This window comes from Branchiostoma belcheri, unplaced genomic scaffold (assembly GCF_001625305.1).
Source record: "Branchiostoma belcheri isolate BF01 breed outbred unplaced genomic scaffold, Haploidv18h27 scaffold1, whole genome shotgun sequence".
NCBI classification, from domain to species: Eukaryota; Metazoa; Chordata; class Leptocardii; order Amphioxiformes; family Branchiostomatidae; genus Branchiostoma; species Branchiostoma belcheri.
The window spans coordinates 10535540-10548216 of record NW_017802379.1 but is presented as its reverse complement, the minus strand read 5'-3'; the positions used below and the strand labels follow the sequence as shown (position 1 = coordinate 10548216).

General features: G+C 41.6%; 1 protein-coding gene across 1 annotated transcript in view; it reads right to left on the bottom strand.

Annotated features, from left to right (window-relative positions):
- Positions 1-51: 51 nt before the first annotated feature.
- Positions 52-12677, bottom strand: part of LOC109487021 (allene oxide synthase-lipoxygenase protein-like) — a 16694-nt gene continuing 4068 nt past the window's right edge. Inside the window, exons 3-18 of the mRNA XM_019790984.1 lie at positions 12462-12631; positions 11995-12131; positions 10685-10729; positions 10046-10183; positions 9578-9675; positions 8549-8690; positions 7261-7359; positions 6769-6865; positions 6163-6280; positions 5137-5229; positions 4957-5017; positions 4103-4217; positions 2980-3059; positions 2178-2351; positions 1444-1607; positions 52-1284 (exon numbers count right to left, since the gene is read on the bottom strand). Of these exons, the coding sequence (XP_019646543.1) occupies positions 1167-1284; positions 1444-1607; positions 2178-2351; positions 2980-3059; positions 4103-4217; positions 4957-5017; positions 5137-5229; positions 6163-6280; positions 6769-6865; positions 7261-7359; positions 8549-8690; positions 9578-9675; positions 10046-10183; positions 10685-10729; positions 11995-12131; positions 12462-12631 (1849 nt within the window). The 3' untranslated portion in view covers positions 52-1166. The remainder of the gene's footprint in view (positions 1285-1443; positions 1608-2177; positions 2352-2979; positions 3060-4102; positions 4218-4956; positions 5018-5136; positions 5230-6162; positions 6281-6768; positions 6866-7260; positions 7360-8548; positions 8691-9577; positions 9676-10045; positions 10184-10684; positions 10730-11994; positions 12132-12461; positions 12632-12677) is intronic.

Sequence of the window (12677 nt, the reverse complement as noted above, 5' to 3'; positions counted from 1 at the left end):
TCTGATGAAATTATTTCGGAAGGGTATAAGTTTAAATGATTGGCAAACAATTTGGTCATAGAAGGTATCCTAAACATAACCACACTTTCAATACATAATTATATGATTGTACTCCGTGAATTTAATTATAGTTTTCTTAGTTTGGTAAATTTCTGGATAACATTGTTCTTTTTTCATAACCAAGTGTTAACATCTCAGTCAGTCACCTTCCTCAAGGCAATACTTAGCACTGTAGCTAGGTGTCTCTGCTGCAATTAGAAAAATACAAAACATTGTACAAACAAAGAGCTTTGTTGATATGATGGTACTGTTTAGAGTAGGGTGACCATGTTTGACTGGTTATTAAGCATCTATATTCCTGCAGCTATCCAAGATATTCAAGGACATATTATTATGTAAACTTCCCAAACAATATAACTAAAGATTATGCTGCTTCAGCATCGAACACAGTAAAACACCACACACACCAATAAAAACATTATCTTCATGAGTACATCATGATCTTCTATATTCCTGCAGCTATCATTTGAAGGACATATTATCATGTTAATGTCTCCAACAGTATATTAAAGATTATGCTGTTCAGCATCGAACACAGTAAAACACCACACACACCAAGCAAAGCATTATCTTCTAGAATACATCATGATCTTCCATATTACTGCAGCAGTCCTTTCAATGACATACTATTATGTTAATGTCTCCAACAGTCTGATTAGAGATTATGCTGCTACAGCATCGAACACAGTAAAACACCGCGTACACCACCAAAGCATTATCTTATTGAATACATTATGATCTTCTATATTCCTACAGCAGTCCTTTCAATGACATACTATTTTTTAATGTCCCCAACAGTCTGATTAGAGATTAATACTCCTCTAGCTTCGAACACAAAAAACACCACGCACACCAATGAAAGTATTATCTTCTTGAAGACATCACGATCATCTAGACTAGATATGGTCTGAATATAGCTAAATGAGCTCTACAGAGGGATCGTTATTCTTCGAAGAAGGTATTAGGCATTCAAAACATGGCTGTGTAGCTTATGACAGAACTGTCAACAAAGACTTAATGTATATATGAACGTTCTCAGTTTCCAATTCCATAAAAATTCCACATGTTTTGGACCTTGCAGAAAACTGCTGATGTGAACTGAGCAGTTAGATACTGATGGCGTTGGGAATCTCACGAGGGTTCAGGTAGTCATACGGATGGGAACGCTGAGTAGAGTTCTTGAGCTGGATATCTTGAGCGATTTTTTCCAGTTCATCCTTGAATCTATTCAGGTGGAAAAAGACTTATTATCCAAACCATATTACTTACGGCGATTGCCAAAGCAATGTTACTGATTTAGTGTCATAATAGGATATGACAAAAAAATAGCAGTGGTTACTTGAAATGAGTTTTCTACCAAGGACAATAGCTAGTTCCACTTACGTATCAAAGACTTTTTCAGCCTTTGGCCCTTGGAGGTACTCGACCTCAAAGTCCCCAAGAGGCTGTGTGGAGCGCTCGCTCAGGACTCCTGTCAGCAGATGCATCTTCACGGTCTGGTACTTCCCAGGGAGTGCGTTCAGGACGTCTTGTTCCGTCAGAGGGTTCTGAAAAGACGAGAGTTACAATTTCAATTTTCAATTTTATTAAAAACAGTCAATATAGCAGGGGTACGTAGTACTCCTGAATTGTGTGGACTTTACATAAGTACAAGAGATGCACAAGGCAATTACATACAAAAGGGGGACATGAAACACAAGAACACTATGTCTGCATTTGGCTATTGTACAGTCTAATTGTGCAGTGGAGGAACGAGTTGTACAGTCTGTTGTTTTATGGTTAAAAAGGTTATGTTTCTAAAAGTCATGACGATCCGTTATTCGGTTTTTTAAAGTCATGACGATCCGTTATTCGGATTTTTAGTTATCTTCCCTTAAAGATTTTAAAACAAACGACCCTGCAGTTCTGGAGCAAGCTGCTAGGGAGTTAAAACTCCTGTCACTTATTTCCGAGCACAAGAGCTATCTACCATTCAAAATTTGGGACCCTAGCATGTCCAGATCACCAGATATCACAACCGAAAGTTGTAAAACCAAAAACGTAACCCATAACGTGTAAGTGGATTTAAGGTCCTGTTACGAGGTTATAGAATTGTGAAATGTCGAACAATGCTATACCTTAGTTGCCGGAGGTTCTCCCTCCAGCACGAGCGGCATGTTAGGTACGAAGGCGTACTGGTCCCACTGCATGAAGTTGACGGCTGCGTGCTGCACACTGGCGGTGAAGATGATGGAGGTCAGGGTCTGGATCAGCTGATTCACGTTGGACAAAGTTCCGTTCCCAGGAACCCCCTGTGTGTAAGATACGACGGTAGTTCATAATGATTCAGTTCATTCAGAAATCGTATGAAACTTCTCGTATATACATGTAAATGTATGATATATATCACTTTAGATAACATACTTATCATGTTCATTTCTAACCCTTTATCAGCTTCCCATCACCAAGAGAAATAAAACTAATTTTGTACGTTTTGTACAAAGTTAGTTAGTCGACCAGGACATTAAAGTAAGATATCACCAGTCACAACGACATCTTTGAAACTTTGAAACTTTATTAGAATAACCATTTGCGGTGGACCCGCTAGTTTTCCTGGTATTCATACATACAGACAATACATATATTCATACATAGTTGACAAGTCACAAAACACATCTAAATCAATAACATATTTACAATATACATAATTTAAAAAACAAACAATCCTGTCAAACAAGTGCTGGTACCGGTGAGCTACTGATGGAGGTATTTGTGCAAATCGTCCTTAAACACTCTCAGGGATTGTGTGGATTGCATAACAATTGGAAGGTTATTCAACACACTAACAGCCCTGTACATGAAACACTTCATCAGTGCGTTAGTTCTAGGTTTGTCTAACAGAAATATCTATCATGTAACTGAGGTTATTCAATGACGTACCTGGATTCCGCTGTCAACGAGAGCCTTCGCAAAACTCTGGATCTCAACATCAGTTTCCAGTTTGGTGGACTTGCCGTCCCCTATAAGGTATTCATACATTCTTTCTATGATGTAATTCATTAAGGGGTATGTCACAATGATCATACAATACAGGTATAATACAGATAAATACAAAATACATGTAGCAAAAAGAATATTAGAGGATCGGAGAATCGTCTTGGAGGACGTCGAGGTATGAATGTGTTTTTTTTTATTATTCCAACATGTAATCACCTGACGTGGTGACGACACACTCAAGTTTTTTCAACTTAAGTTAATGCCGCCACCAACACAGGGGACAAATACACGACAGGACAATACTCATTTACACCTGAGCTAAGTGAGGAAAGTCATGTAAAGTGCCTTTCCCAAGGGCACAAGATCGGTGGCATGTCAGGACTCGAACCTGGGACTCTTAGTTCCGATTCGCGCACTCCGCAGCTACGCCACACGACCCCACAATGAATGTGTTTGTAATGGCATGGTTTGTTGCAGGCGAAAATTCACGATGGCCAGGGTCGTTTGTCGATATGTCAGAAGAGTAGGCCAGATGGCGTTAACACAAAACATATCTAAATACGAAAAGTTTGAAAGCTACGTTTTGTCATTAGCACCTACTTATAATTGCACTGTCGCTGGCTTGTTCACCAAACCACTGGTCCGACAAAGGACCTCAGTTCAGTCTCAATCCTAGCATTGGCGTTTTTCTGACAGTTGATGTTTCTTGCCAACCCTTTCCTATTAAAGTCAGGTAAATCAATCCGATCCCTCAAAAAAATCCCTAATTGACTTGGGCGGGCAAGAACGCTCTCATTACCGGGGAGATCCGGATCCTTGGATGCACACGATGGGATGACCACCCTACTGCGATCGTGAGCAGACTTTACTAACAAGGCTACCATCATGTAAGTTATCATATTGTGCATTTTACCGGGAATTCAAGATATTACAATGTTGCGTACTTGTACAAAACGTCCACATGTTTCAGCAATAGAATTGTTAAAGATTGAATTGAAGTGCATCTCTAGTGTTTTTTTTTCTCTTAAATGCGTGCGTTCAAGTCATCGCAATTTTAACCACTTACCATCAGGCTTATAGAAGTATTCCACAACTTTAGTGACATGGTTCTTGATAACCTCATAGATGGGCAGGGCATCGTCACGATAGTAGTAGTTGGGCAGATCGTCTGCGTTGTCAACCTAGCATAAACAAGATTGGTGCAAATGCATGAAAGAAGCCACGAACATACGTTCTAATTTCTTCACCGCCACTAGCCTGGGTACCATCCTACTTGTATACCGGGGCTCCCACACTCGCTTCCCTAAGAACTTCTTAGGGAAGCGAGTGTGGGAGCCCCGGCATACAAGTAGGATGGTACCCAGGCTACACCGCCACCGTTTACCGTCGAAAGAAAGCTGTACTCCTCCTAACAACACAGAACCCTCGCATTAGAGAAAAGACTCAAAATTCCTTCCAAAAAAACAAAACAAACTCAACAACTTAACATTAGCATTAGAGTAAGCCCATGTCCTACATTGCCATTGCTTTTCATTAATGGTATCTCGTTACTTGCAATGAGCCTTCGGGTGGAAATTTGCAATAACGTTTCATCATCATAGCAGGATGCCCTGATATACCACAAGACAAACAGATGTGTTTTAAATACATTTAACGACAAAAATACTCTTGAAATACATTAAATGATAAAAATAGGCTAAATTTGCGGGGAAGATCTTCTCCCTGCAGGATTCGTTAACTGCAATTTCTCAAGATGAAATACTTTGCATAGTGATAGCAAAAACTGACAAAAACTACCAAGTCATTTGAAGATTGAGCGCAACTGCTCTTTGTAACACAACAGAATGTAACAAAGTAATATATCATACTGGGCAGTCGTTATCTATTTTAAGAGTATAGATTTAAGATAATAGTACTTACGCCACGGTGTTTTAGGTCTTCCGGCAGATTGCCATCTGTGTCTAGACGCCAAGTCTTTAACCTGTTAATAGAAAACAAATATACTGGTAACTTTCGTAAACATTTCACACACAATGGAAGTAAGGTTAGCTGTAACATTAGTACATAATAAACCAGTATGTATTTAACATTTCGCCTCACCTTTGCCTTATAAGCTTAAAGCTTCCCTGGACTCCAATCTGTGTAGCTTCATCCAAACCGCCACCTTTGGCGATCAACGTATGCAGGGCGAACCTGAAAAAAATGTAGAAGGTAAAGTTGTTAGATTGAACCTAGGCCTAGTTAAATTCAAGGATAAATTTGGGCTACTACTTGCAAAGACAACCAGAAATAACAATCTCTTCTAGCCCGATAGATTATACATTTGCAGTAAGGAGGATGTATGGCAATGCTGGACTGTTTCTATTGGAATCACGGAAAAAAACTTTTCAAAGGCGGAAAAACAAAATAATCTGTATGAGGAAATCTTTCTGATATTAACATCTACTAGAAATGTCATGACATTTCTTAGCACATTTCCTACTTGAAGTATAAACAGCTAGAACCAACCAACTATACAACCGTATTCCGTCAGCAACATTGCAATTTTGCCACACAGATATCAGTTCGCTGTGGAATAGGGTTGATTACGCTTACTACATCAAACAATATGACCTGATAGTTGACTTTGAATATCCAGCCTTACTGTCCTAAAATCGCTTTTGGGTGCCACAGAGACAGCAACAGACGGAAAGGCCCAAAACAAAAAAAAATCATCAGAACAAAGACTAAAGAACAAAGCTGCAGTACCCTTGGACGGAAAAAAAACATATAATGACGTCGAAGAAGGTTAGACATCCAAGTAATGACATACACATGAAAGCAATTACTTAAGCAACTGGACACGTTTCAAGTAGTATCATGTGATGGTCAGCTGAAATAATAAATTCAAGCGACATTATGAGTTCACGAGGACCTAGCTTCGGGGTAGTGGAGGAGATATTTGAGGTTTGAAGTTGAAGCAATACAGAAGAGAGCTCACCGCGAACACCACGAACACAAACCCAACACGAATATTTCAAGATTTGCAGTACGCCATAGTGACATTACTAGATACAATAGTCAACGCGTCTATGTAAAAATTCTGATATGTACACTATACGTCAAGAAAACACCTTGTGGACTCACTCGTTGATGGCGAACATGTAGATGAAGTGCGGCAACAGCAGACGGTGCATTGGGTGGGTGATGGACAGGTTCTGCTTGGCCGCCAGGTTGCACGCCTCAACAAGAAGATGCGTGAAACCTGCATTGAAAGAAACATAGAAACGATCACGGCATTCCGTAAAATTCATACCAGCTGAGAAAAGAACAAAGAACAGTCATAACTCCAAGTACCAAAGCACCTGCATCATTTTTCTTGTTCTTAGCCGATATCCTCACTAGTAGATTTATTACTATATAATTATAAAGTCTATCATATAATTTGCCAGGGTTGCTGGTAGATTAGATGATATATTTCGAATTTAAATAACAAATCAAAGTACATATCACAAGACATGCATTGTACATAAATGCTAATACCTTAAATTAAGGCTAAGTTTTAAAACTGTAAAGGCATATTCTCGTTCAAGACTGCATTGTCTTTTTAAGTTAATAATGTAAATTAAGCTCCTAGTATATGCCATACGTGGTATCTTGTACAATTTATGTACAATAAAATTAAATTATTTATTACAGACAGCACCATTGAAAAATTAGGCTGAATTATATTACAGCAGTGATAAAACGTACCAAGGTGAGGCACGGCCTCGTGATAGTTCGCGTCTGCGCAGTTGAACCACATCTTGGCCAGGAGCCACGTGTTGGGCGGGTCATTCGGCAGGAACACCTACAAATGGTTGATGTTGTAATGCAACAGTCGTATACCAGTACTAGTACCTTTATCCACTCACAGAGTAGTTCATTTGGGGGGGGGGGCGATATCGACTTCAGACAACCTTTGACCCTTTGCTGACGTCACATGTGGGAAAAAGTCACGTGTCCACAGCATTTTGCATGGGTCAGATAGCTGAGGAAGACTGAGTGACGAGATATCATGAAATGTACCCCGCTGCAGTACCTTACAAAACTGCTTAAGTACCCAAAATTGACCTTGACCCTGCTTTTCCAAACCTCATCCTACCTACTAAATATCATAAAGATACATGCACCACACTCCAAGTTATAGCCGATTACAAAATCAGCAACCATATATATGACGAAGGTAATAACACGGATACTCACCGGGTGTTGCCCTTTTCCTTCGTTAGGGTACAGTTGGATGGCCACCGGTACGAGGTCCTTCTTGGTATTGACGAAGAACAAGCCGAATGGAGCGCACATCTACAAAGGGAGAGAGAGACAGAGAGAGAGAGACAGACAGACAGACAGAGAGAGAGATGCACTAGTTGTTACAGACTATTACGATACCAGAACGATAGCTGCCATGACTTTCAAACATGCATATGGAATTGTATGAATGAATAATCAAGTCTACTTTTAATACTACCTAAGGTAATACATGTATTGCTGTTCAATCCAACTCCTTTATCCACCTACATGTATTAGCATTGTACCATGTACGATGGTCAGACAAGGCACATTTTCATAGTCAACACCTTAGGTGCAACTTCTTTTACTTTATAAAGCCGGTATCTTTGGGCAAACCAAACGGCAGAATGGCAAAGTCTCGGTGACAGTGGAGCACTACTTACATTAACGAGAATGTATTGCGAAAACAGGGGTCTAAACCTCATTTGCATATAGGACAGGAAGGCATCGGAATGATCCTGGTGACGTTAAACAGCTTGTTTTTCAGTGTGTTTTGAGGTGTTGGGGCATTTTATACTCAACATTAATTAAATTACTATTAATCGAATCTGACAACAAATAGAGGATGAAGTTTTTGTGTTCTTTTTAACATGGAACATGTGGTTTGTAACGTACAGCATCAGTATATCGTTACCACTACTATAACGTTACAAACCGCATATTAAAAAAAATTCCCTATTTGTTGTCAGATTCAACCCATAGCAATTCAATAAACGTTGAGCATAAAATGCCCCAACACCTCAAAACACACTGAAAAATAAGCTGTTTAACGTCAACAGGACCATTCCGATGCCTTCCTGTCCTATGCAAATGAGGTTTCCTGGCTGGTAGCCGGCCAGAGAAGCTCCATTTGCCTGCCAAGAAGTCTGTAAGAAGTCGCTATCCTCTTTGAAGTCCACAAATTGGTTTTAAATAGGTGCGAAGTAACCAAGTAAGCCGTTTATTGCTTTGCCTTCAAAACAACAGTCTGACTTCCCGTGCCCATGGTTTGTCAAGAGGATAGCGACTTCTCATAGACTTCTTTTGGGAGGCAAATGGGGCTTCTCTGGCCGGCTACCTTCTCTGGCCAATTAATACCCACCTTAGGCCGATTTCTACGATTTATTCAGCCTGCAAAAGAAGTCTGGTGGAGACTACCTTAAGGCGGCTTCCCTGTTATTGTGTGAACAAGCAAAAAACAATTAACAAATCGAGTACTCACTGGCCTGGGTGATGTGGTGTTGCCCATGGAGGAGATCGCCATGTTGGAATGATCCACGTAGTACAGCCGCTTCTTGGTGATGCCATCTTCCAGCTTCAGGCCTTGCAGGAAAGGTTCAACCATTTCAGCCGTCACTCCAAACCTGCGAAATATTAGTGAATAGTTTTATCAGGTTTATGATTAACAAAGTTAATGGTTAACAAAGTTCTTTACACACATCGGTGAGATGTTTGGTAATCCCTCTGCTTCGTACGAGTACATTCTTCATATAATTAATGACTGGTTCTACTTTCCACTGCTAGGTTCATTTGGGACCCACCTAGCTAACAATGGGAACTAACACCAGTCAGTCATTGAAGAAGGGCTACCAAAATGCTGACACCTATCCCTCTTGTGTGTATTCACCAGTTTCTCATCCCCAGAATGCAACACGAAAACAGGGGGTCTAACCTCATTTGCATAGGACAGGAAGGCATCGGAATGATCCTGGTGACGTTAAACAACTTGCTTTTCACTGTGTTTTGAGGTGTTAGGGCATTTTATGCTCAAAATTAATTGAATTACTATGGGTCGAATCTGACAACAAATAGAGAATGGAGTTTTTGTGTTCTTTTCAACATGGAACATGTGGTTTGTAACGTTACAGCATCATATAGCGTTACCACTATAACGTTACAAACAATTCATTCCAAAAAAAATTATTCTCTATTTGTTGTCAGATTCAACCCATAGTGATATAATTAACGTTGAGCATAAAATGACCCAACACCTCCAAACACAGTGAAAAACAAGCTGTTTAACGCCACCATGATCATTCCGATGCCTTCCTTTCCTATGCAAATGAGGTTAGACCCCCTGTTTTCGCGTTGCATTTTGGGGATGGGAAGCTGGTGAATACGACCTCGTTAACCTGCTAGTTATCATGAAAATCGTGGTTTATCAGAGTGACTCAATATGATACGCAATGAGACGACTATCATTCATTTTCCCATCCATTTTTCTGCCTTCTTCCGTCCCAGTTCAACTTACCCCTTTGGAATCTCCGTGCACAGGCGGATGGATGTAGGGTTGACTCCCGTCAGGCGCTGCCGGCCGAAGTTCTCGTCAGTCTTCCAATCAGTCACCCCCTGTAGTTGAACACCAAACAGTCATGAATACATGCGAGAGTGTGCCATAACGAAGTACCTCACACCTACTATGCAGGTCACTAAAATAGAGTTCCACGATCTCATACCTCGGCCAAATGACGATAACAACGGAAGAGAACATGTTTCTCATTAATTAAAGAATAAGTTTAATTATGAAAATTAACAAAGAAGGCTATTCTAGCATTTCCTCATAAATCATCCCATAAGGTCCTGATTTAAATAGGTTATGTTTAATCGTGTTCATCTTCACTAACTTTCAAATAGCCTACTAGGTACCATCCTGGGCCTGGTTAGTTTACGTCCGCCCCTACAGTTGCTACCGACCAATCAAACATAAAGTTTCTCTCACCTTCGGTACTTTCCCTGATGGGAAGATTTGGCTTATGCTGCCGAAAGATTCCCATCGCCCGTCCTTATCGAAGAACTTTCCCAGGAGTATTCCCACGTTTTTCATGCCAAGTATAGCCCCTGTCTCCACCAGGGCGAGCTGTAAAGATTGTAACGGGATTAATGTCACGTTCAGTTAGCTACCAATAAAGAATTTGAGGAGAGAGAAAAAATTTGCTAATATAATAGCAAATGATAGAATAGCAAAATAACTAGAGAAGTAACATTTGCACAGCAAATGTATAATGTTTACCTTCGGACATGGTCTGCTCTGTTAATGTTTACTCAAACACATTCACATACTAGTACATATACTACTAGTATATGGTGATAGGAGTAGAGCAGACCATGAAATTGCAACATTATGTAACCCAACACCAGTCACCATGGTGGCAGACGTCAACAAATTATGCCATTGGCCAGAGGTTTAGTGTTTGGAACAGAAGAGGAGGAAGAAACTGAGTAAAAACAATACGTTTTCCTTCGGTAAACAGAATAAGTTTGCTAATCACAAGCCACATAGATTTGTGCCGCTAAGTGAGCGATGCCACTTCAAATGTATATATAAATAGAGAGAGAGAGTGCTTGAAGCTATAAGTACCCTTTGCTTATTTGAAAACCTCCCCTCCGCGTGTAGCTCCTTCAGCTGTATGGGGGAGAGAAGAGTGTGTGTAAATCTAATAAAAACGAATAAACCTTTAACACACAAGGGACATTTCAATGTTTAAAAGGCACAATTGAAAACCATAAGATGATACCAAATACAAGACATGCACATGTACATGTAGTAACCTTTATAGAACACCATGTGCCTTAATAATGTATTTACGTACGACGTCTACAATAGCTCATGGCCGTAAGCTATAAGGCGAGGCTTCATGTACGCTATGCCATTTAGCATTGTTAAAGCTACGGTCACAACTCGCCGTGCGTGCTTTTTGTCCGTACGTTTTTGTCGTGGCTACGTCTGCTACGTTTTTTCTGCAAACGTAGGGTGGCCGGCCGAGGGAGTACGTCACTCGCACGTACGGTTGCGCAAGGTGTACGTACGTGGTCTGCACGACACGCCTGGCCGTCAGCGGTTGCGTGCATCGTACGTTGCGCAAGTGGTAAGTGAGTTGTACGTGCTTACAACGCACGATCTCTGTGCGATTGCTACGTTGCCGCGTACAGGCCGTACCTACACGTGCGGCGTACGCACGGTTTCCTTACTCACTCGCACGTTGTAAGTGCGTGCACCTCCTGTTAACTTCATCATCACTAGCCGCCCTGGTGTCTTCCGCGGCCTGTTTCTTTGGGTCTTGTCTGGTAGTCTTCTTCTGAGCCTTCCTGGGCATCTTGGAGACTACTTGGCAGTCGCCCGTCAAGTTGTCTTTATATACTGTAGAGATCAGGTGCGTTGCACGTGCGGAGCACCTGGTATGATGCACGTGTGTTCTGCGTGGTCATTGAGCAGGTCAACTGGGAAGTGAGGAGTAAGCACGGATGACGCAAGCACCGTGCGTGGCACGCACGTGCTTCGTGCGCTGTCCGTACAGCAATTGCACGTGAGAATAGTGAAGTTAGACTCACGGAGTCCGTACGTTGCACGCTCATAGGCTGTACGGGGCACGCGCGTCGCACGTACTCGCACGCACGGGTGGTAAATCCGCAGACCGCACGTAGAAAAAGTATTACATGCACTTAAAGTTCTACGGCGTGTCTGCGTGCTCCCAAATCCGTAGGATTCCGTACGGAGGTGGTACTCACCACGCACGGATGCCGTACGATTGCCCACGTTTTTGCACGTAGACAGCACGCAGAAGCACGTACGGCGGGTTGTGACCGTCGCTTTAAGGGATGAGACAACTGGGATAGGGTAACCAGTAAAAACTTCAGATAAATACATTAGCAAACCGATCAACCACATACCATTGGCAGAAGGCCTTCCACGGGGTTGTAGGAGGCGTAGCGCTCCCGCATCACTTTGAGCTCAGCCTGCCTCTGGTCCGGATGCTTGTCATCCTGAGGGAGGACACAACCGCCTGGAACCAGCCACACAGAGGTACCTGTGAGCACAAATCGGACAGAAGTCAGGTTTTAGCAAGAAATGTGGGCCCAGTGTGAGGGAAGTCGGCTTTACTTGTGGGCAAACAAAAAGGGGTGGTCCTGCAATCTGCGCATACATATTACTCAAAACGGAAGACATTAAAAGTTAACATTTGCAAAGCAAATGTATAATTATGTTTACCTTCACGTGGTCTAGCGTACCAAGCTACTGCTCTGTTTATTCTTACTAAAGCACATTCATAATATGAAAAAATAGCCTCTCTAACTCCACCGAGCCACTTGCAATAATATGCAAAAAGCCATCTGCCTATGACTGGTTTAACTCTGACCTGGTGCAAGCCAGCGATCCACAGGGAAGTAGTACGTCGTCCCGTTGGCCTCTGGTTCAAACTGAACGGAGAGGGAGCTGCAGAACCAGTCTTCCCCTTGGCCTGAGCCCCCTAGTTTTAACTCCACCTCTTCAATTGGGGGGGTCAGTTTTACACGCTTCAGTTTGTACCTGTTATGAAATTTTAAACCATCGGTGTCGTGAACAAATATATGCA